Raw genomic sequence first — 21,486 nt, 5'->3', positions numbered from 1 at the left:
ATGAGGACAGGGACCCTTCAAAAAGCATGCTTTGCTAAAGCAAGTTTACTGGGATCTGTATGGCTCTCGAGATGTTGTTAAATTACAATTTCCAACATTCTTATTAATTAGGCTCTTCTGGCTAGGGTGCTGGAATTGGAATTCAATATCTGGAGGCCTGGATAATCCCCAACTTTGCTTTTTTTTTGCGGGGAGGGGTGGGCACTGTTGATGCTTATGTTTCTGGCAGATTTTTAAAAAATCGTGGCAGACAAAAGAATCCAAGACCTTTCAAATTAGGAGATTCTTTGTAAAATTTTCAGTAGTATGTTTCCGTGGGAAATTCTGCAAACCATAAATATATGTGTGCATTTATCCCTAGTTGAGTGTGGCCCTGCAATCAATCCTGTTGGATGGATTAAATACAGGATATGAACTTGTAGTTGCTCTTCTAAAAAGGCAAGGATTGACACATCCTAGCACTCAGGAAGCAGGCTAATAAACAAACGGTTAATGTTTTTTCTGTTTCACAAAATCTCCTGCTTCTCAATCAATCACAAGTATGTGTTATTGGGGCAAAAATGTGATAAACTGTCCATACCCATAGACTCATATGTGTCCTTTTTAGTGAAAAAGAATGTTCTGCTACTTCTACTGGGTCAGCTTTTTCTCATTTTAAAATGTAATTGATGAGTAGTGCAGAAAGTGAGTGAAGCCAAAAGTGTGCAACAGTTGTACTTCACCAAAAGAAAGTTAGACTATTAATTTAAAATGTATTAGATACAGCTCTCTATAGCAGTGTTTCTCAACCTTCCGGATGCCGTGACCCCTTAATACAGTTCCTCATGTTGTGGTGACCCCCAACCATAACATTATTTTCATTGCTACTGTTATGAATCGTAATGTAAATATCTGATGTACAGGATGTATTTCTATTCACTGGACTAAATTTGGCACAAATGCCCAATATACCCAAATTTGAATACTGGTGGGGTTAGGAGAGGGATTATTTTTGTCATTTGGGAGTTGTAGTTGCTGGGATTTATAGTTCACCTACAATCAAAGCATATTCCGAACTCCATTAGCAATGGAATTGAACCAAACTTGACACACAAAACTCCCATAAACAACAGAAAATATTGGAAAGGTTGGTCAAGCATTGACCTTGAATTTGGGAGTTGTAGTTCACCTACATGCAGAAAGCACTGTGGTCTCAAGTAATGATGGATCTGGACCAAACTTGGCATAAATACTCGATATGCCTAAATGTGAACACTGGTGGGAGTTTGGGGAAAATAGACCTTGACATTTGGGAGTTGTGATGGCTGGGATTTATAGTTCACCTACAATCAAAGAGCATTCTGAACCCCACCAACAATAGAATTGGGCCAGACTTCCCACACAGAACTCCCATGACCTACAGAAAATACTGTGTTTTCTGATGGTCTTTGACACCCCCTCTGACACCCCCTTGTGACCCCCCAGGGGTCCCAACCCCCAGGTTGAGAAACGCTGCTCTATAGGCATGAGTCCTAATATATAATTGTTCTTTCTGGTGTAGTCATTTCTATGAAATGCTAGCTTGGGTGCCCAACGTTTCCCGGGTTATTTGAAGAAGTCATTTTTTTAATTTTACAAATAAGGTAAAATTAAATAAGGTCCAGGGTCATTGGTGGGGGTCACAGTGCTCTGTGTTGATGCAGGGTGAACTACAACTTCCATCATGTTGATTCAGTCCTCCAAAACTCCTCTAGTATGTTCAGTTGCTGATCAATTCTTCTCTGTTTGCTGTTCACCATAGGAAAGGGTAAGAAAGGGTTAAGGGAGAGGCAATGGGTGGCGTCATGCAAATTCCACACCAATGGAAAGAGACAGAAACAGTGGTGTCAAGCTGCCTTAGTTCTAAAGTGTAGGTACACTCTGAGGTTCCATTTACACTGACCATTTAATGCACTTTCAAACCGGTATTGCAAAAAGTGATTTTTGCTGTGTAGATGATTACATAGCAAACTCTTGTACTACTTTGAGGCCTGGGTAATGATGAAACAAACCACAGAGCACTGGTGCACATTTAAGGGCTTGTTTTTGTGTGGTTTTGTGTAAATTTGTTGTCTGGTTGCTGCAGTTTGAGGTAGTTATGAACAATATTACACAGTCAGTGAAAATGGGCGCTTTACAAAATGATACTCCAGATTAATATGCCTATGTCTTTGAGTTCCACCCATATTTTGCTTGATAGAGAATCTAAAGGAAAAGGGTATACATAGGGAAAATTAACAAATGTATATATTTTTTATATTTTTATCTGTAATATTTTTTGTAATGAGTATTTAGCTACAATTTCCCATTTTCGTTATGGCAACTTTTGGGACACTCTGTTTAATAATGTTTTTGTAGAGTAAGGGCTTGCCTACCCTGGTCTTATACCCTAGTGTTGACCAAAAGTAACTCCTGTGCATCCAAATGACATCTGGGGATCACCAGTCTATTATTTATTTATGACATTTATATGCCATCCTTCTCACCCTGAAAGGGACTTAGAGTGGCTTACAAAATATAAATAGACATAAAATATATTATATTATTAGCATAGTACAATATCAGTATTATATATTACTGTCTTGTATTATATCATATTATAAATATTATTAGTAATATCACATATAATATAAAATATATAATTATAAGATCATGATATTATTAGTAGTATTATATTATATTACATTATAATATTATAAATTATAATGCGGGCTGAAACCATTCGTCAGCTGTTAGGAATTGTGGAAGTTGAAGTCCAAAACACCCAGAGGGCCAAAGTTGGCCCATGCCTGGCCGAAACCCTTGAGCAGCTAGCACTCCTGGATTAGTGTGGACAGTTGGACAGGGCTCAATCTGAACAGGAGTCCCCACATGCCCAGCACCATCATACTTCAGTTCAAGGGAAATGGGAATGGGTTGGGACTGTGACACCCTGTCTTCATTATGGCAGTTGGCCAGAATGTTCTGGAAAGTTCCTGGCTGTTGCTGGGCACCTTTGCTGACATCAAGAAGAATTTCAAGGGAAGCTCTGTGGCAAGTGCTATGGGGGACTGCTGAGATAAAGTCAGAATTCAGTGTGGCAGAAGCAGTTTCGCCCTTACTGGATGATCTGGACTCCGCCCAACCGACTTGAGGACAGAGGTGGATAGTAGAGCCCATCTGGAATATTGCTGCTCTGAACCAGCTTCCGATTAAGTGGCTCATGTGGACGAGTCCTCACTCTGCTTCTTGAGATGCAGGGGCTGGTGATTCCAACTTCTTTCTCTACATCTCTAAGGTGCTGCAAGATCCCTTTGTTCGCTGTAATGACAAAACTCATTTTGATGGCTCAAATGTTAGCCCTCTTTCTGGGTATAGTTGATCTTCTGATTCCAAAAAACACCATCAGTTTCTGCCTTTCAGTTTTTGAGATACAGAACATATGATATCTACTGGATGTCATCTGCTCAGTGCTCCCACACAGAAAATCATAACCATGTCTTAAGACACTAGAGGTGATGCAGTCTGCCCAATGCAATTTTCTGAATCAGTGCCCCAATTTTATTTATGTTTTTCATGTCAGGAGTGACTTGAGAAACTGCAAGTTGCTTCTGGTGTGAAAAAATTGGCCGCCTGCGAGGATGTTGGCCAGGGGATGCCCGGATGTTTGATGTTTTACCTTCCTGTGGGAGGTTTTTCTCATGTCCCCACATGAGAAGCTGGAGCTGACAGATGGGAGTTCACCCTGCTCCTCGGATTTGAACTGCTGACGTTTTAGTCATCAGACCTGCCAGCACCCCTTGCACTGAAGTATGATGGGTGCTGGGCCGTGTGGAGACTCCTATTTGTTTGTTTGATTGTTTGTTTGTTTATTTAAAACATTTATATTCTGCCCTTTTCACCCCAAAGGGGACTCAGGGCGGAGCACAGCATATATACAGCAAACATTCAATGCCGGGACACCAATTCTTATATACATACATAAACATTAAAAACAGTTATCAAAATATTAAAATACACCATTTTAAACCGTCCTAGTCATCCAGGTCAAATCTAATTGGCCTGGTAATCTTTCCTATTGCTGCTTTATTGCCCTGTTCCGAAAGCTTGGTCCCACAGCCAAGTTTTTACCATCCTTCTAAAGGACAGGAGAGAGGGGGCCGACCTGATCTCACCAGGAAGGGAGTTCCCTAGCCGGGGAGCAATCACTAAGAAGGCCCTGTCTCTCGTCCCCACCAATTGTGCCTGTGACAATGGCGGGATAGAAAGCAGGGCCTCCCTGGAGGATCTTAATCTCCATGATGGTTCATAGTGGGAGATGCGTTCGGACAGGTAATTTGGGCTGGAGCCGTTTAGGGCTTTATAAGCCAAAGTCAGCACTTTGAATTATGCCCGATAGCAAACTGGCAGCTAGTGCAGCTGGCGTAACATGGGAGTTGTATGCTCCCTGTATGCCGCCCCAGTTATTAATTTGGCTGCCTCTCGTTGGACTATTTGAAGCTTCCGAGCAGTCTTCAAAGGCAACCCCATGTAGAGTGCGTTGCAGTAATCTGCTCTTTTTCATCCTCCCATATATGTGTATGTGTGAATATATATATATATCCATCACACTTGTGTATGTGTATATCTATCTATCTATCACCCAGAAGGGGACTTATAGCAACAATTCAATGCCACGAATACATATACATATATAGTTTTTGTGCCTGTACAGATTGAGTCAAAAATGCCCAGAGCTGGGCAAAGCTGTTTGAGTGAGGGCCCCACCCATGGATGACCCTATGTGTGGCTGGAAAGACAGCAGAATATCCATTCTTTTATGTTCAGTATTGCAATCACATCACTTGTGTTCACTGCAGAAAATGCTTAGCGATGTTGGTAATTTCGCTAGCCCTAGCAGATCATACATAGCTTTGCTAATTTCTCTCTTGCTGTGTTCAGGCATTCAGTGTTTTAGATCATTGTGTATCCGTGAAAGAGCCTGTAAAACATCTTTACAAAACGGAACATAAGCAGAGTTCAGATGTTGGCAATAACATGTCTTTAAAATTGGCCAAAATTGTATCTCTGTATTTGACTATAAAACATAAAATGAAAGCGAATGAATTTGATGCTGGTATTCTGCTGATCTAGTATTCTGCTAGATCCCCGGCCTCCCCCCTCTCCCCATTAGCCTTTGACTAAAATCCAACTTGGCAAGCTTAGTTGCTGCGCCATCACTTCTCCCTGTATTGTTTGCTGCTGTTTTGGATCATCAAATTATGATGCAGGATAAGTCCAGGCACAATGATAGACCAGCAAGGACATTATCAGACTAGTGCAGATTGCCTTGGTAATCCCCCCATTGTGTAGCTAAGGCCTCAAAAACATATTTACCACGCAAGCTATGAGGGAAAGCAGCATTTACAAACAAGACAATATTAGCATCATCCTGGGAAATGCCTTTTAAATGTTAGAAATCCACTTCGTGGAAAGCCAATGGGAAAAAACTCCAACACTCAGTAAAAAAAAAAATTAATGTATACACAACTTTATTGCTGTTAACTGCTGGCAAGCCAACTCCAATCAGCTTAGCTACAGTGCTGCTTGTAGTTGTCCTCTGCTCTTCACCGGTGGCTTCGTGAGTGCCATCCAACCTGAGGCTGGATCTATACTGCTAGTGGCACAGTGGGTTAAACCCCTGTGCTGGCAGGACTGAAGACCAACAGGTCGCAGGTTCAAATCCGGGGAGAGGCGGATGAGCTCCCTCTATCAGCTCCAGCTCCTCATGCGGGGACATGAGAGAAGCCTCCCACAAGGATGATAAAAACATCAAATTATCTAGGCGTCTCCTGGGCAACGTCCTTGCAGACGACCAATTCTCTCACACCAGAAACGACTTGCAGTTTCTCAAGTCGCTCCTGACACGACAAAAAAAATCCAGTTTTTGAATCCAGATAGTATTTTTGAACTGAATTATATGAGTCTACACTGCCATATAATCCACTTCAAAGCAGATAATTTGGATTTTGAAACTGGATTGTATGACAATGTAGAATTAGTGACTCTCAACCTCTGGGTCCCCAGATGTCTTGGCCTTCAACTCCCAGAAATCCTAGCAACTAGTAAACTGGCTGGGATTTCTGGGAGTTGTAGGCCAAAACATATGAGGACCCACAGGTTGAGAAACACTGGTGTAGATGGAGCCTGAGAGTGTCATCTTCTGAAACTATCTCTTGTTTTGTTTTGGATTGTTTCATCATTGAGTTTTCATTGTAAAATACTTTCAAAAAAGTGTTATCATTGCTTCCATCCACACAATATTGACAGATGTTAGCTGTGGGTATTTGAGAGATCCTCTGTCAGTTCTCATTACTTCCAGGCTCTGGACTGTTCAGTAACATGTTTTGGTTGGTCATAGGAGAATACAGTTTGCACATTGCTTATCCAGAATTGGTAAAATTCAGTAAACTCCAAAATTTTCCACATACTGGTCTGCGGCAATGGTACCTTGTCTCTTTGAGTACACAAATTTTATTTTATGTATAAAATTATTAATCTTGTACAAAATGAATAATAATAATAATAATAATAATAATAATGTATTATTTTTAACCTGCCCTCTCTCCCCGAAGGGACATTCAGGCTAATTGTGTACAGTATATATGAAGCAGAAATGAATTTCATGTTTAGGCTTGGGTCCTATTTCCAAAGTATCTCATGTATATGTATTTGCAAATATAAGTACTCCAGAATCTGAAAAAAGTCTGAAACCCATAATACTTGTGTTCCCCAACATTGTGAATAAAGAATACTCAATCTGTAATCAATAAGTAATTTCTCTAAAATAGGGCCATCTGGTGGTGATTTCCATTTTGTTTGAAGGGTAAGCTGCTTGTATAGATATAGTACACAAACATTTGTGCATAGTCATTTTGCACAAATTCTGGAATGAGATGGAATTCACCAGATTAAAGAATGTTGGCCACATCCCAGAATTTGATCTTGCTGGTTTTATTGGGAGAAACGTGAGTGTGTGTTTAACTATCCAGGTGGAATGAGTGAGTGATAGAACCACAATGAATCTGTTGCAGGAAAACCTAATCTAAAAGAACAAACTTGAGGAAAGTTATGTAGAGAAATGATGATTTCGATACCCTACCTCTCTTTACGGCTCGAGGGGAGGGTACAACATATTTAAAATCCATAGATATAAAAGGACCATAAAATACATATATTATGTACATAGAACAAAGATGTAAATTTAAAATGTATAGTTTAAAATTGACTGGGTAGGCCTGTCAAGGTTTTTAATTGTGTTTTAAATTCCGACAGCCTATTTAGCTTTCAGAGCTCTTCCAGCTCTTCATTCCACAGTCTTGTTGTGTCCAATGGAAAGGTTCTCTGGGCAACAGTTGCTCCTCAGGTTCTGGCTCATTGAAGTCAGTCTCCACCAGAGGAACTAAGTGTATGAGGGAGATTATATGGGGGAAGGTGATTCTGTAGGTAATCTGTACCCAAAACAACCAGGGCTTTAAACGACAGAACCAACACTTCAAAGGAGTGTTGAGTGGTTTCCAGGCCAAATGGCTGTGTTCTATTATTTATTTATTATTTACTAGCCATCCTCTGCCATACGTTGCTGTGGCCCAGTCTATGTATATGTGTTTTGTGCGTGTATATATGTGTATGTGTGTATATATATGGTTGTACACATGCGTTGTAATGTATTTCTTATTTTTTGGCTTTTTAAGTCTCTTCCACTGTGTTTTTCAGTGTTTTATGAGTAATGGTCACTTGTTGGCCTGATAGGTGTATTGTGTCCAAATTTGGTGTCAATTCGTCCAGTGATTATTGAGCTATATTAATCCCACAAACAAACATTACATTTTTATTTATATAGATTTTGGACATTTATATCCTGCCCTTCTCACTCTTGAAGAGCAGCTTACAATAGGAACTCATCAGATGTCACAAAAACAATAGCAAGAAAATCACAATTAAAACATTAACTAAACAATAAATTCTAGCAGCATTTCCCCCTGATGTTTTGCCTACATCTGTGGCTGGCATCTTCACACTTCATATTTTGCCCGGAAACTAATTGGCAACCTGTGGAGTGATTTTAGTATAGACCTAATATGATCACTCCTACATATACCTGCAACCAATCTGGCTGCCATGTTTTCAACTAATTTGAGTTTCTGAACTTAGTACAGAGGTACAGTTTACAGGGGGGTCAATTCTGAATTTTGCTTAAGAAAGAGTTTGTCCTCAGGCCTAGTTTCAAACCTATAAGGACCACCATTTAACTTTGCATAGAATAAAACAGTTCTTTCTTGTGTAATGAGATGGCTGCTCATTAACCTGATTGATACAGGTAGAAGATATAGGTGTAGAGAGAACATTAGTCTTTCCTTCTGTCTGTTAGCTTGTGATACTTAGATACAGAAATCCAATGATAAAGTGTGTTTTGATTTGCTGTTTTTCAGGCCTGAGAAAAGATTAGTGGTTACACCAAAATTTCAGAAAGAGCTTCAAGTTCATCTGTCAAAAAAATTGCCTGTGGACTTGAATGGTATGTTACTGGTCCACAAATTGAATGGCTTGTCTGCTATATCTTTTGCTATCCTGTTGTGAATTCGTTTCCACCATTGATACTGTAGCAGAATCATATGCAGTTGATAATCTGACAGTTCCCTCAAACTTACAATCTAAGTAAGACAGAACACAAAGGAAAGGTAATTGCAATGGGAAAGGGGATTAAATACAACAGTGACTGCCTCTTCTCTTCCACTAAGGCCAGAGGCAGTTGGGATGGATGGGAGTGCTATTTATTTCCTTCTGGGTATAGGCATGATGGAGCTGTGTGCCTCTTCTTCGTTCCCTGAGAAGTCATAGTAGTAGCAATTGTGAAAACTCTCTTTTTATTTTATTTTATATTAAACATCCAGTAAACCAGTTTTGAAAGGGACCCAATAAAGATCCAGAAAGGGACTCATTCATTCACTTTGTAACACAATTTTTGTTCCTGGGTTATAAATGTCATTCCCTAATTAGTTCAGGAGCCCCCTGTGGTGCAGTGAGTTAAATCACTGAGCTGCTGAACTTGCTGACCAAAAGGTTGGTGGTTTGAATCTGACTAGTGGGGTGAGCTCCCACTGTTAGCCCCAGCTTATGTGAACCTAGCAGCTCGAAAACATGCAAATGTGAGTAAATCAGCAGGTACTGCTTCAGCGGAAAGGTAATGGTGCTCCATGCAATCATGGTGGCCACATGACCTTGGAGGTGTCTACAGATAGCGCTGGTTCTTCGGCTTAGAAATTGAAATGAGCACCACTCCCTAGAGTTGGACACGTCTAGTCTTAATGTCAGGGGAAAGCTTTACCTTTACTAACTGGTTCTGTTATGGCAACATGGAAAAGGTTTGTTGAACTGTGAAACCTCCCAAAATAAAATAAATCTTATTAACAAATTGCACTGTTTAACATTAAAAATACATATACACTCACATTCAAAGTCAGAAGATAACTTCTCTGCCCTTTTTTTGATTATCCATGCAGTCTCTGGAAAGTCCAAGAGGTAGAAAATTGGCCCTTGGGGCTTGGTGCAATTACTCACCCTCATATAAGGTGTAATTGCAATTCTGTACCTTGATAAGACACAAAATATTCCTCTCTTTTGGTTCTTTGAATATTTTTGTATGGTTAATACTTAAAATATTTTGAAAAGCAGGTTGGATTTTCTGAGTTTGAAGATTCCAGCACCTCTACCATCAGCACCAATGCAAGGAAAGGTTATTTGCACAATGTTTCCCAGTTTTGGAGTGTAACAATCTTTAGGGTTTTTTTAGAAATGATAAATAGTGTCTTTAAGAGTGTGTGCTTAATTTTTCAGAAAATGTGAAAGAGACAAGACAGCCAACACATCCAACCCCTCCTTGTCCTTCGTATGCTGAAATAAATGAAATTCAGAAAAGAATTAAAGAGATCATAAATCATTTCAGTAATGGAATATTCCTGTCAAAGATACCACACTTGTATAAAGAAACATACAAGGAAGACTTGAATCCCGCTCTTATCCCACAGTTGGAATTCTGGCCTCATGTTTGTGTGGTAAGTATCAAATGAATCTGGGTGATTAACATTCTTTAATTTAAAGTCTTAGATGTCTTTTTGATATTGTGCTTTAGTTGCCTTTAATTGTATTACATTATAGTAAATACCTTATAAAATCTGATATACCACTATAATTAGAATTTACTATAAACATGTTGAGGTTAAAGATGAGACATACAGACGGTTGAACTGAATAGCCCTTGTTGTCTTTTCCAATTCTATGATTGTAAAACAGTACCATATAAACTTGAGTATAAGCCAACCCGAATATAAGCCAAGACACCTAATTTTACCACACAAAAACTGGGAAAACTTATTGAATTAAGTATAAGCCAAGCACAGGAAATGCAGCAGTTATGGTAAATTTCAAAAATTAAAATAAACTGATGAAACAACAAGTCTCTTACCTTAACCAACTCTCACACTTCAGTGAATTAAATCCCATTATGTGTCCCATCCGAATCTCCCATTAGATACATTACCCTACTCATCCATCTCACCCAGGGTTTTAAAAATCCTATCTGTTGTATTTGGCCCTGCCCACTTGCTTCAGTGTTTTGTTATTTATGTTATACTTTGTGTTTCTTTTGTATTATCTTCTTTTGATTTATTTTATTTTATTTTATATATTATCTTATGATTTTGTGTTGTATTCTTTTGCTTTGTTGTAATTTGTTGGGTTTGGCCTCATGTTAGCTGCCCCGAGTTCCCTTGGGGAGATGGAGGTGGAGTATAAATTATTATTATTATTATTATTATTATTATTATTATTATTATGAAAGAAAGGCAGCCATCCCTCCTCTCTCAGTTACCTTTTCTCTGGTGTTGGGTGTCTTTCCAAGCAATTACCAGCTCTGCAGCTCCTTTGATACGTATTTCTCATCTCGCCCCACGTAGTATAAAAGCCACCTATGTTTGGAAAAATTATCGCATATGCAGAAAATGAAGGAGAAAGGGAGGCTCGCACACATGCGACAAGAGCAGCGAGGGAGGTGCATGCCTCCCCCCCCCCTCCTATCGTTGTGCACGCTCCCTCCAGCTGGATTGCTGTGCAGAGAGCAGAGAGGGTGCATGCATGGCGAGAGGAAGAGAAATGAAGGTGTGTGCCATGCAGAGGCTGGGCACAAGCCTCCCTTTCTCACCATGCACGTACCCTCTCTGCTCTCCGTATATCAAACCAGCTGGGTTGCTGTGCAGAGAGCAGAGAGGGCAAATGAACGGCAAGAGGAACAAGCATCTGACTTACAAACGGGGTGAGATAACAGGAAATCTAACCCCAGGAGGGAAAATTCACTCCTGAAAGAGTTATCACAGGGAAAAAGTATCTCCATTGAAGCTTTAGCACCACAACAAGCTTTATCACCACAACAAGCTTTATCACCACAACAAGCCGATTTTTCAAAATCTAATTACTATAGGGACAGAAAGTGGGGTGAAATCTTCTGAACAAGGGCACAGATTGGAAAACAAACATCACAGGGGTATTCACCCTTCCCTGTGCTATCCAAAGCTAATGCAGGCAGTCCACGAGTTACGAAAAACTAATAACAACAACTTTATTATTGTATCCTGCCACCGTCTCCCCAAAGGGACTCAGGGCGGCTTACACACAGCACAAAAGTGTCTAGAAATGGAGCATAAAATAAGCACAATATAAAATGCAATTAAATAAAACAAATAGGCATATAAAACAACAATTAAAATTCAATTATAACATCACTCATCTGGTGGTAAGCTACTATAAACATGGCCAGGCTGTAAACAATGGGCAAGGGAATTAATGGGATAAGTGCAAAAGGTGCAGCCATGGGACATGAGGATGGGATGTAGTGTAAGACAACATTACAATTGTGTAAAACAACTAGAGTCTAGATAAAGGTTATCCCCTGACATTCAGTCCAGTCGTGTCCGACTCTGGGGGGTTGGTGCTCATCTCCATTTCTAAGCAGAAGAGCCAACATTGTCCATAGACACCTCCAAGGTCATGTAGCCAGCATGACTACATGGAGCACCGTTACCTTCCCGCCGGAGCAGTACCTATTGATCTACTCACATTTGAGTCGCCGGCTAGGCTGAGAAACGGCGGTATACAAGTATAGCAAATAAATAAATAAATAAATAAATTTGCATGTTTTCAAACTTCTAGGTTGGCAGAAGCTGGGGCTGACAGCAGAAGCTCATGCCGCTCCCTGAATTTGAACCTGTGACCTTTCGGTCAACAAGCTGAGCAGCTCAGCGGTTTAACCCATTGCGCTGCTGGGGGCTCCCTAGAGACCAGACGTTCTCAAAACTAGAGACTAGATGTTCTCAAAAACTTGTTTGAACAACCAGGTCTTTACAGAAGGGAGACAATGTGGGGGCTTGCTTAAGATAGGTTCTGTAGATTTGTTCTATATATTAATAGTTTGGAGTTATGAAATTCTTTATTGAATTGAAAATCATCATTAGTAAACATTATTGGAATAAATAATCAAATATGTGTATTCATTTTACTAGGAAGAGTGTCTTGCATGTAGAAAGGAGTAAAGTTATGTGATTTAACATGATAAAGGAAAACATGTTATGGAAAAATGGACTGTTATAACTGTATGAACTGTACGAAGTGGATACAGATGCTCTTGGAAACCAGCTTCAAATTGTCTGAATGCTTTGGTTACGTTATCTGGCTTTTTTTAAATAGCATCTCTTTTTCTCTCAAAGGCAGAAAAGATATGTTCTGGTAGCCACAAGGATATACTTCTTTACCCTGTTGGAAAAACAACTCGTTCAGAAAAGAGTGTTTCCAGCCCAGAAGGAAGACCTCAACCACCAGTGTTAAAGGAAACAGAAGAGACCAAAGCAATTGTACTCCAGGGGGACTTCAAAGAACAGATTGCCACCATTTTGATAAAGTATTCCAGTGGTCTTTGGGCCAAAGCTCTCCCAAAGATGTATGAAGATACATACAAAACTACGTTGCCTCAAGATTTCCTAAACAATCTGGACTCACTCTCAGATATATGTACAGTAGACTACATATCTGGAGACCACACAAAGGCCATCCTCTATGCAAAGTCAAAAGAGCGAGTTGATGAAAATCTTAATGTTACTGGCAAAATACCTGAAAGTTTACGGAGACCAGTTGAGCAGCAGCCCACGGAGGTGGTTCAGGAACCCCAAGAAGAGAATATAACTGTACCACCTTTAATCATCCCAGAAGAAACATCGCCATCTGTATTGGTGGTGGAATTGAACTCTACTGACGAAGTTGTTATCAGGTAAAATCACATCACAGTGTTGTAATCTTTCTGCAATATTTGAAATTCTCCTGATTAGAAGAACATATGTTACTTCCTGCTAAAATTAACCCCAGCTTCCCATTTTGATTTTCATGGCGAATACTGGATTTAATAAGTCTTGGTCCAATATATACAGCAAAGCAATTAAGTACCGTATTCATCGGATAATAATAACTCCTTTATCATTTTTTAAAACCAAAAATGGGGTGTGTAACTACTGTATATTCCGGGGTACTAGACAACTTTTTAGGCTCATGGCGGCCACCCGGGCAGGCTCCCCATCCTTCCTCCCTTCCTGGCTGCCTTCCTTGCTCAGGTCCAGGCCTCTCCTTTGTTGGTGGCCGGGTCCCTGGGCTGCTCAGGCCACTCTCCTTCTTGGCCAGGCCTCGTGCAAAGCGCTTCTCCCGCAAGACAACGTCTCGTGGAAGAAGAGGCGCTTTGCGCGAGGCCTGGCCAGGAAGAAGGAGAGCGGCCTGAGCAGCACCGGAGGCCCTTCTGATCAGGCCGCTCTCCTTCTTCCTGGCCAGGCCTCACAAGAAGCACCTGGTTTGGCAAGTCATCTTAAACAGTGAGTATATCCCCGACTCTCTATTTTGTTTGTTAAAGTTGGGGGGTCGTCTTATAGCCCCAGTCGTGTTGTACACCGGAATATACGGTATTACCCGTTTGGAAAAAAATCTGTCTTAGATCCTCTGGCTTCTGAATTGAGAAACTGCAAGTTGCTTCTGGTGTGAGAGAATTGGCCGTCTGCAAGGACATTGCCCAGGAGATGGCCAGATGGTTTTTGATGTTTTACCATCCTTGTAGGAAGCTTCTCTCATGTCCCCGCATAGGGAGCTGGAGCTGACAGAGGAAGCTCAACCCCCTCTCCCTGGATTCAAACAACTAACCTGTTGGTCAGCAGTCCTGCCCATACAAGGGTTTAACCCATTGCGCCACTGGGGGCTCCATTGAGTGTTATTAGTGCACACCAGAACATCTTAACATGGAACCACCATGTTATGACATGAGTCCGTTCTCTCACGCATTGCCATATTGTCTCAAGCTTAATATTTTGTTCTTGGAACAGACCAAGTTAATGTGAATAAAGACAGTGATGGATAGTCTCAGCTAGTGAAGTTGCTATAAAAATTTCTTGCAGTCCTAAAGAATGATGTTGGCTGTGTGGATGTGACTCTTCAAATATCTGTTTACATGACCTTGGTGGAAGCTGTATAGTTAAACATCTATTTGAGTACTCAACTACAGAGTCTGACATTCTTTTCATAAAATCAAGGTGATTTGTTGTAGAAGTATGACATTTTGTATAACCTATCGAAGAGTGGATTGACATCAAATTTTCAGAAACTTCTAAACAGAAACGTTGCTAAAATGTTTCAGATGCAAGCATTTCATGGTATTGCTTTTCTCCCACTTACAATCCATACTACACTTTTCTTCTCCTTTATTTTGATGATATCAAGAACAGTGAAAATGCAATGATTTCCAATGGCGTTAGACCAAACTGACAGACTGCGCATGCTGGATATGAATACATCCAAGGTGTATTCTGCAAATTACTTGGTCTTAGAGTTGCCATTTGAATTATTCATTGAACCAAGAACTAGTTATTTAGCATGTGTTGATTGCCAATTTCATGCTTCCCTGGAGAGCCACTATTGAATTGGGTGCTACCCAGTAGTAGTGCGCAATTTCAAGACAGAAAAAGGAGAGAAGAACTAAATGAGATCATCTGAAAACTAGGATATGCACTGGTATTGGAGACTCTACAAACAGTATATTCATCCAGGATACAGCAGAAGGCAGAGTAGTCAAAGAAGATGAAGGAATTGATGCAGTTGATTTGTGGCTAGAATGTTTGACCATCTGCTTCCTCTGAGCTGGGTTGTGCTGTTGATCTTGGTAGTCCTGGCATAGGTGGTCTCTTACAAACAGACGTCTTGCCTTCTTTGCTTTTTTGATACCAAAGAGACATCCACTTGTGCTGGAACAATGGCAGTAGAAGAGGTAAAAGAAGCCATGGGATTAAAAATAGTAATTGAAACCAACATGATAGTCAGGACCAAAGCAGGAAAGAAGAACCAAATGAGATTGATACTGTCGGTACCAAGAGTGTCTTCATTTTACATGGTTTCAAAAGGAAAACGGTGGTCGTATCCAAAGACATGTTCAAGGCAGCCCTCAGACACTTGAAGGAATCTCTCCCAATAGTATACCTTCAGACAGGAAGCTCTATTTTAAGGGCTTGAGTAATAAACTCTTTATAGGTGCTACAATGCAATAAAATATGTTCCTCTCCCAGACAAATTAAACAGGGAATGCCCATCAAAGAGTGAAACCTTTTGTTTACACAAATTAAGGAGTTTAAAGAGAATAGTCATAAAACTGACAAAGAGGGGGAAAAGAGGAAAAATGAAAAAGAAACAGAAAAAGCATAATAGAAAGCAAAGAGAGGCAAAATACTCAACTCAGAGGAGAAGGAGCCAGTGTTACTCTGCCAAAATATGGAGAGAAAATGAAGGGATAGTAGCTTGGAAGATGGTATGTCAGAGTCCTGGGTTTTCCGTTTTGCTAGCCCACTCTAGAAGTTTCTGAATGGGGTCTCTTTGCAGACACAAAGCCTATTTATGTGAGTAACAAAGGCCATGAAGAACATATTGAACTAGATTTGTTGTCTCAATAAGACTCTATTCCGAGATTGTTATATGCCTGTCTCTGAGCAATATGGAGAGAGCAGCCATGATTAGCTTTGCATGTCTGGCATACTTCTTGAAACTATTCCAAAAACTATGATAATGCATTGTTAATAGTCATATTGACCTGTCTGATTGCAACCTTCCCCTACATCTACATATGTTTCACATTGATACTAATCCTTTTTGCCTCTCCCCCCATATAGTAATGGGTTAGATCATGATTTGAGTATGGTAATGCTTTTGTCCTGTTCAGCTTTAGTTGCCACTAATTTATACTAATTCTGTCTCCACTCAAAATTGCATAGATATGTGGGGAAAGACTATTCTGCTGCTCAAGAGGTAATGGAAGACAAGATGAAAAATTGGTACAGTCAAAATGCCTCCACCTCACAGAGAAGGCTACCTGCAGTTGGTCAACTAGTTGCTGTGCCAGCGGAAGAAGATGCTTGGCTGCGGGCACAGGTTGTTTCAATACAAGGCAGTAGAATAAAGGCAAGTTAAATAGGTTTCTGTTAATCTGTTTTTATGGTGGTAACATTTGATGTTGCCACTGGTTTTATATTTATTTTCCCTTACTGTTTTGGAAGTAGAAAGGTAGGATAAAATTGCTTATATGAAATGGAGAATAGTGGCCTGTGTGTATGTGTAGGTGAGGATTTAGTCACCGAAAGCAGAAGGGCCGTGCTTGAGTTGGGACAAATAGAGGCTCAAGATCTTCTAAATACAAAACTAAAACCCACTGTGTTTGCTTATGTTTAACTCTCTGGCTGATTATTGAAGGAAGCTAAATTTGAGCCTGAAAACCTAGCTAGTTGTAGCAAAGTATGGATTAAGTAGCTTTCCATAACCTAGTAACTTCCAGTTGTGCTGGACTTCAGGTCATACAATTTCCAGCTTGTGTTATTTGATATGATCTTAGCAATGTCCAGCTTGTCTGGATAATACCAGATGTATAAAGTGAAAAGGAATTATATTTTTAACATCAGTATTATGAACACTGGGTAAAAGCTAATTGCTGTCAGAATAGTGTTAGTAGCCCGCAGAAAGTCTCAACCCCTTTTACTCTTTGTGATCAAAACTAAAAAAAAAACAAAAACACACACAAGTCTGTTGCTTTAAGTAGAAACAAAAAATACAGTTCTATTCAGTGTAGATCAAAAACACAAAGCAAAACATAAGAATTATTCTCACCTATATACAGCAAACAATATCTCTGGTGAGTCCTTTACACAATGATATGGAAACACATAGCAAAACAATACAGTCTCTCTACTTAGTTATCAGTAGAATGTCCTTGTTTTGCCATAAACAAGCAGTTTCTTTGGCACTCCAAACGGCTTCAGGATTTAGCTTCAGGACACTGTATAACCGCTCCCAGCAACAGCCAAAGGTTTCTTCAGCTCAAACGAGCCATCAAGCTAAGCCAAATGCAAAGCTCAAAAGCTTGCAAACCTAGTGCCTTATTATATGCAGAAACAGATAACATACCTAATTAACTTGTGGCAGATATAACAGAAAAGGTTCTGATCTTCTCTGTTACTTAGGAAAAGCCTGTTGTAAACCTCTAGTAGCAACAATTGCAACTTTTCTCTGTATTCATTTTATTTTAGGTATACTACGTGGATTATGGTTTTAGTGAAATCATTGAAAATACTAGAGTGTACAAACTTGCCAAGCAGTTCTATTCACTGCCATTCCAGGCCTCAAAGTGCAAACTAGCAGGTAAGAATTTTTTTATCCCCAGGAGAGTCAAATACTATATAGCATTAGAGTAGGAGGGGGGAAAGGGCTGTACTTTAACCCACAAACAATAAGGTGAGACTGTCCAAGATCCTGCCTGGCAAAGCTACATTATTGCTGACAATGAAGAGAGTGGAGTGTAGTAGCCCAATAAACGATGTCATCCACGATTTCTTTGCTTCTTATTTTCCAGTAGAAAAATAGATTACTTTTGTGAAAGTCTACTTGTTTAATAAAAAAAAAGTCTCATCTAGATCAGGGCTTCTTCAGCTTTCTCCACTCAAGACCCCTTTTTTATGCAATCCCCAGATATATGGGTTATATAAAATAGGTATAAAAATCAAACATTTACTGCTAACAAATTAGCATTTGAAGGGTTTGCTAAGTAGCCTGATTTCCCCTTTTAAGAAGTACAGCTGAAGCATTTTCTGCAGAGTTCACTGTAAACACTGCTCAACAGATTTTTGTAAATTTCTAAAAACAGCCATTAAGTGGCTTTCAGAAACTTTTTACTGTTGCCAAATTTTTGTGACCCCAACATCGAGCTAAGGGGGGCCCATCTGGGGTTGGAACCCACAGTTTAAGAAGCTGTGATCTAGATATTATTTTTCAGTAGTGAATTTTTTAAAAAATTGCAAACAAACAATTTTTGCAAACAACATTGGGATAGACATTTTTCACAAAAACCACAGAAAAATGATGAGACCACAGTCACTAGCTGATGGAGTTTGAGTCTGTTCTTTGTGTCTTAAGAGAGATTGTTTTGTTTGTTGGGCATAGTTGTGGAACGGGTGTCGACCTATTTTATTGAAACAAAAGAGGTGTTACGTATGTATGTTGTTCTGATGCTGCGGTGGGATGGTGTGAAGAAGGACTTAATGACTTGTTTAGAACAGCCAAGTTCGAGTATGTGGTTTTAGGCTTATGGGATCCTCCCCCCAGCAATTGAAGCATGGAACGGCCACTCCTTGAGGTCTGTAGGAGTGGCATAAGCTAACTTTTTGTTGTGCAAGTCCACAAGCCACCACTAACTACCAGTCCTTTTACAGTATCCCAGGAAAGAAGGAATCAGTTATTGTTTGGTCACAAATAAGCTACTGATCCCTGGTACATTTGGGAAAAATACTACCCTCCATAGATAGCTTAAGAAGTACAGTACTGTATTAAATGACAAAGTAATCATAGAGAGATGTTGGATTTGCAAACATTAGAACTCTCCTAGTTCTGACATGATCTTATGTTAAATCCTGGTGACCCAAACAGACACAAGTGATACAAGAAACTTGTATCACTGGTTTCTGCTTTCTTCTGTTCTTTCTGTAGGGTTAGAAGCCTTTTGTGATGATGTAGCTTTGGTGAAGATGGTGGAGTCTCAAACTTGTGGAAAGATATTTGCTGTTGAAATACTTGAGAAGAGTGATGTTCCTCTTTTCGTCCTATACGATACTTCTGGAGAGGATGACGTCAATATCAATGCTGCTTGCTTGAAGGCATTGTGCGATAAATCTCTTGAGCTTCATCTTCAGGTACGATTTTCATCTATTGATATTACCTTTAATATCAAACCATTATGATCAGTCAAGTATACTTAATTTGCAGAACTATTAGTATTTACTCCCCACCATATGTGCTTCATTTTAATAGGTCGATGCCCTCTATACAAATGTCCGAGTAACCAATGTTTGTTCAGATGGAACTTTATACTGCCAAGTGCCATCAAAGGGCCTGACCAAGCTCTCTGAGGTTTTGCAGAAAATGGAAAACTATTTTCACAATAAGGTGAGCTTGTTTTAATATTGTTTGATTGCTGTACCTTCACAGAGTTTAGAGACTCAAAGCTGTTATGCTAACATCTGAAATAAGAAACATCAATTTTATTGGTCATTTATTCCTGCTGATTCGAATAAAACAACTATTTATAAAAAATGCAAACTTTACTCACATCTGCAATTGAAAATGTTGGCTGTCCATCTGTGATGTACCAGTACTGCCAAACACTAGATCCACTCATTGCAGTTAGTCCACAATTTTCCCACATAGACAAATTATTTTCATATAGGAAGTAATATAGTACAATCCTGAATTCCCAACTTCTTTCTTACGTTATAAATTAAACGTTGTTGTTTATGATATATTTATTTGTCCATTTGTCTGTCTGCCTGTTTGCATTGTCAGTGTTAATTACTTTTTGTTAGGTTATGATGGCAGCACACTTGGCTTTTCTCTGAAGACTGTCATGCAAAATAGCCCAAGAAGCACTTAAATAACAATATTTGCAGCAAATACAATAGGGGCTGGGTACTTGAGATATATTAGTGCTCGTTTTTTACTGCCCAGGCCCACTGTAGGCTCCTCCCAATATCATATGTGGCTGGAAACCCTATCCTGGTTTTCTGACAAGCCTTACTTCACAATGAATAGAACAAGATACATGAAGCTTAATGGCTAATCATGGTTCTTGTAGTGTGCCTTTTTATGTTAATGAAAGTGGGACATGCAAGTGGTTCTAAGGTCTACAGAAATGAGTATGGGACCAAATTTTGCTTGTTGATCATGTTGTCCATATACATTTTAGAAGCCCAATATATTTATCATAGTTCTGGGTTTTAGCACAGCAGGTCAATCACCAAGCTGCAATAAATCTTCCCAACCGAAAGGTTGATAGTTCGAAGCCCAGGTCAGGCTGAGCGCCTAACCTTTCAGCCCAGCTTCTGCAAATTTAGCAGTTCGAAAACAAATGTATGAGTAGATAAATAGGAACCACATTAAAAGCAGGGAGATACTTTAGGCATGACGTTTAGAAAGAAAGAAGAAAGTTTACAAACAAAGAAAAGCTCTTTGACAAGGAGATGGAGCAACAGCACCCTCCTGTGGCCAGAACTGAGCACAGCCTCCAAAGATGCCAAAAGATGGGAAAGCCTATATATATTTACCTCTATCTGTTGTCTGTCTTGTCATTATATAATCAGAATTGAATGATTGCCGTCTGTGTGTTCTGTGATTCACCCTGAGTCCCCTTCAGGGTGAGAAGGGCAGAATATAAATGCTGTAAATAAATTATACATTCCTGGTTTGCTAAGAATCATGAATTGTTATTGCTCTGGTTGAAAAAAATCAGAATATTTCACCAGTGTGTCTGTGTGTAGTTTGTAGTATGTAGGAGAAAAAAATTGAAAACCTTTTTTTTTTTTTTTGCAGGAAGTGTTACCTGTGTTTTGCCTCATAGCAGCTTGATCTTTAGCTCATAAGGAACCCCTTATCCCGTTTGTAGTGGTTGTGACTACTTAATTATATTTCATCTCTTTGTTTCAGTGTGCAACGGAGTATTCAGTGTCACTTCCTTTCTGTGGCATGATTTGTTTGCTTAATTTCAAAGGAAAATGGGCACGTGTGCAGGTAGGAAATGTGCATCCTTTAAAAAAATATATACCACCAAAAGGGTTCCAATCACCAGTTTTTATTGCACATTTTGTAAAATCCTGTTTAGGTGTTCAAAACAAAATTAAAGCACCACGCAGGGAAGGAAGTATGCTAACCCTTTGTCATCCATCATAATATTTATCACATGAAAGAAAAGCCTTTTTCTACATGTGGAGGGTTTCCAAACAAGCCAAAAATTTCTACATTAGATCGTGTAATGACTCTCAATGTACATAAGGGTTCCTTCTCTTCAGAAAG

The 21,486-nt window shown here is 39.6% G+C and overlaps 1 protein-coding gene across 4 annotated transcripts in view; it reads left to right on the top strand.

Annotated features, from left to right (window-relative positions):
• The window catches only part of TDRD7 (tudor domain containing 7), a 65,908-nt gene that overhangs the window by 34,700 nt on the left and 9,722 nt on the right, over positions 1-21,486 (top strand). For all 4 annotated transcript variants that reach the window (XM_060763766.2, XM_060763768.2, XM_060763767.2 and 1 more), the window contains exons 5-12: positions 8,469-8,554; positions 9,874-10,091; positions 12,795-13,351; positions 16,374-16,560; positions 17,679-17,790; positions 19,132-19,334; positions 19,453-19,587; positions 21,121-21,204. In XM_060763766.2, the coding sequence (XP_060619749.2) occupies positions 8,469-8,554; positions 9,874-10,091; positions 12,795-13,351; positions 16,374-16,560; positions 17,679-17,790; positions 19,132-19,334; positions 19,453-19,587; positions 21,121-21,204 (1,582 nt within the window). The remainder of the gene's footprint in view (positions 1-8,468; positions 8,555-9,873; positions 10,092-12,794; positions 13,352-16,373; positions 16,561-17,678; positions 17,791-19,131; positions 19,335-19,452; positions 19,588-21,120; positions 21,205-21,486) is intronic.

The sequence above is a fragment of the Anolis sagrei genome, chromosome 2 (genome assembly GCF_037176765.1).
Source record: "Anolis sagrei isolate rAnoSag1 chromosome 2, rAnoSag1.mat, whole genome shotgun sequence".
NCBI classification, from domain to species: Eukaryota; Metazoa; Chordata; class Lepidosauria; order Squamata; family Dactyloidae; genus Anolis; species Anolis sagrei.
Note: the sequence above shows the minus strand (reverse complement) of the source record. Positions and strands in the feature narration are given on the sequence as shown.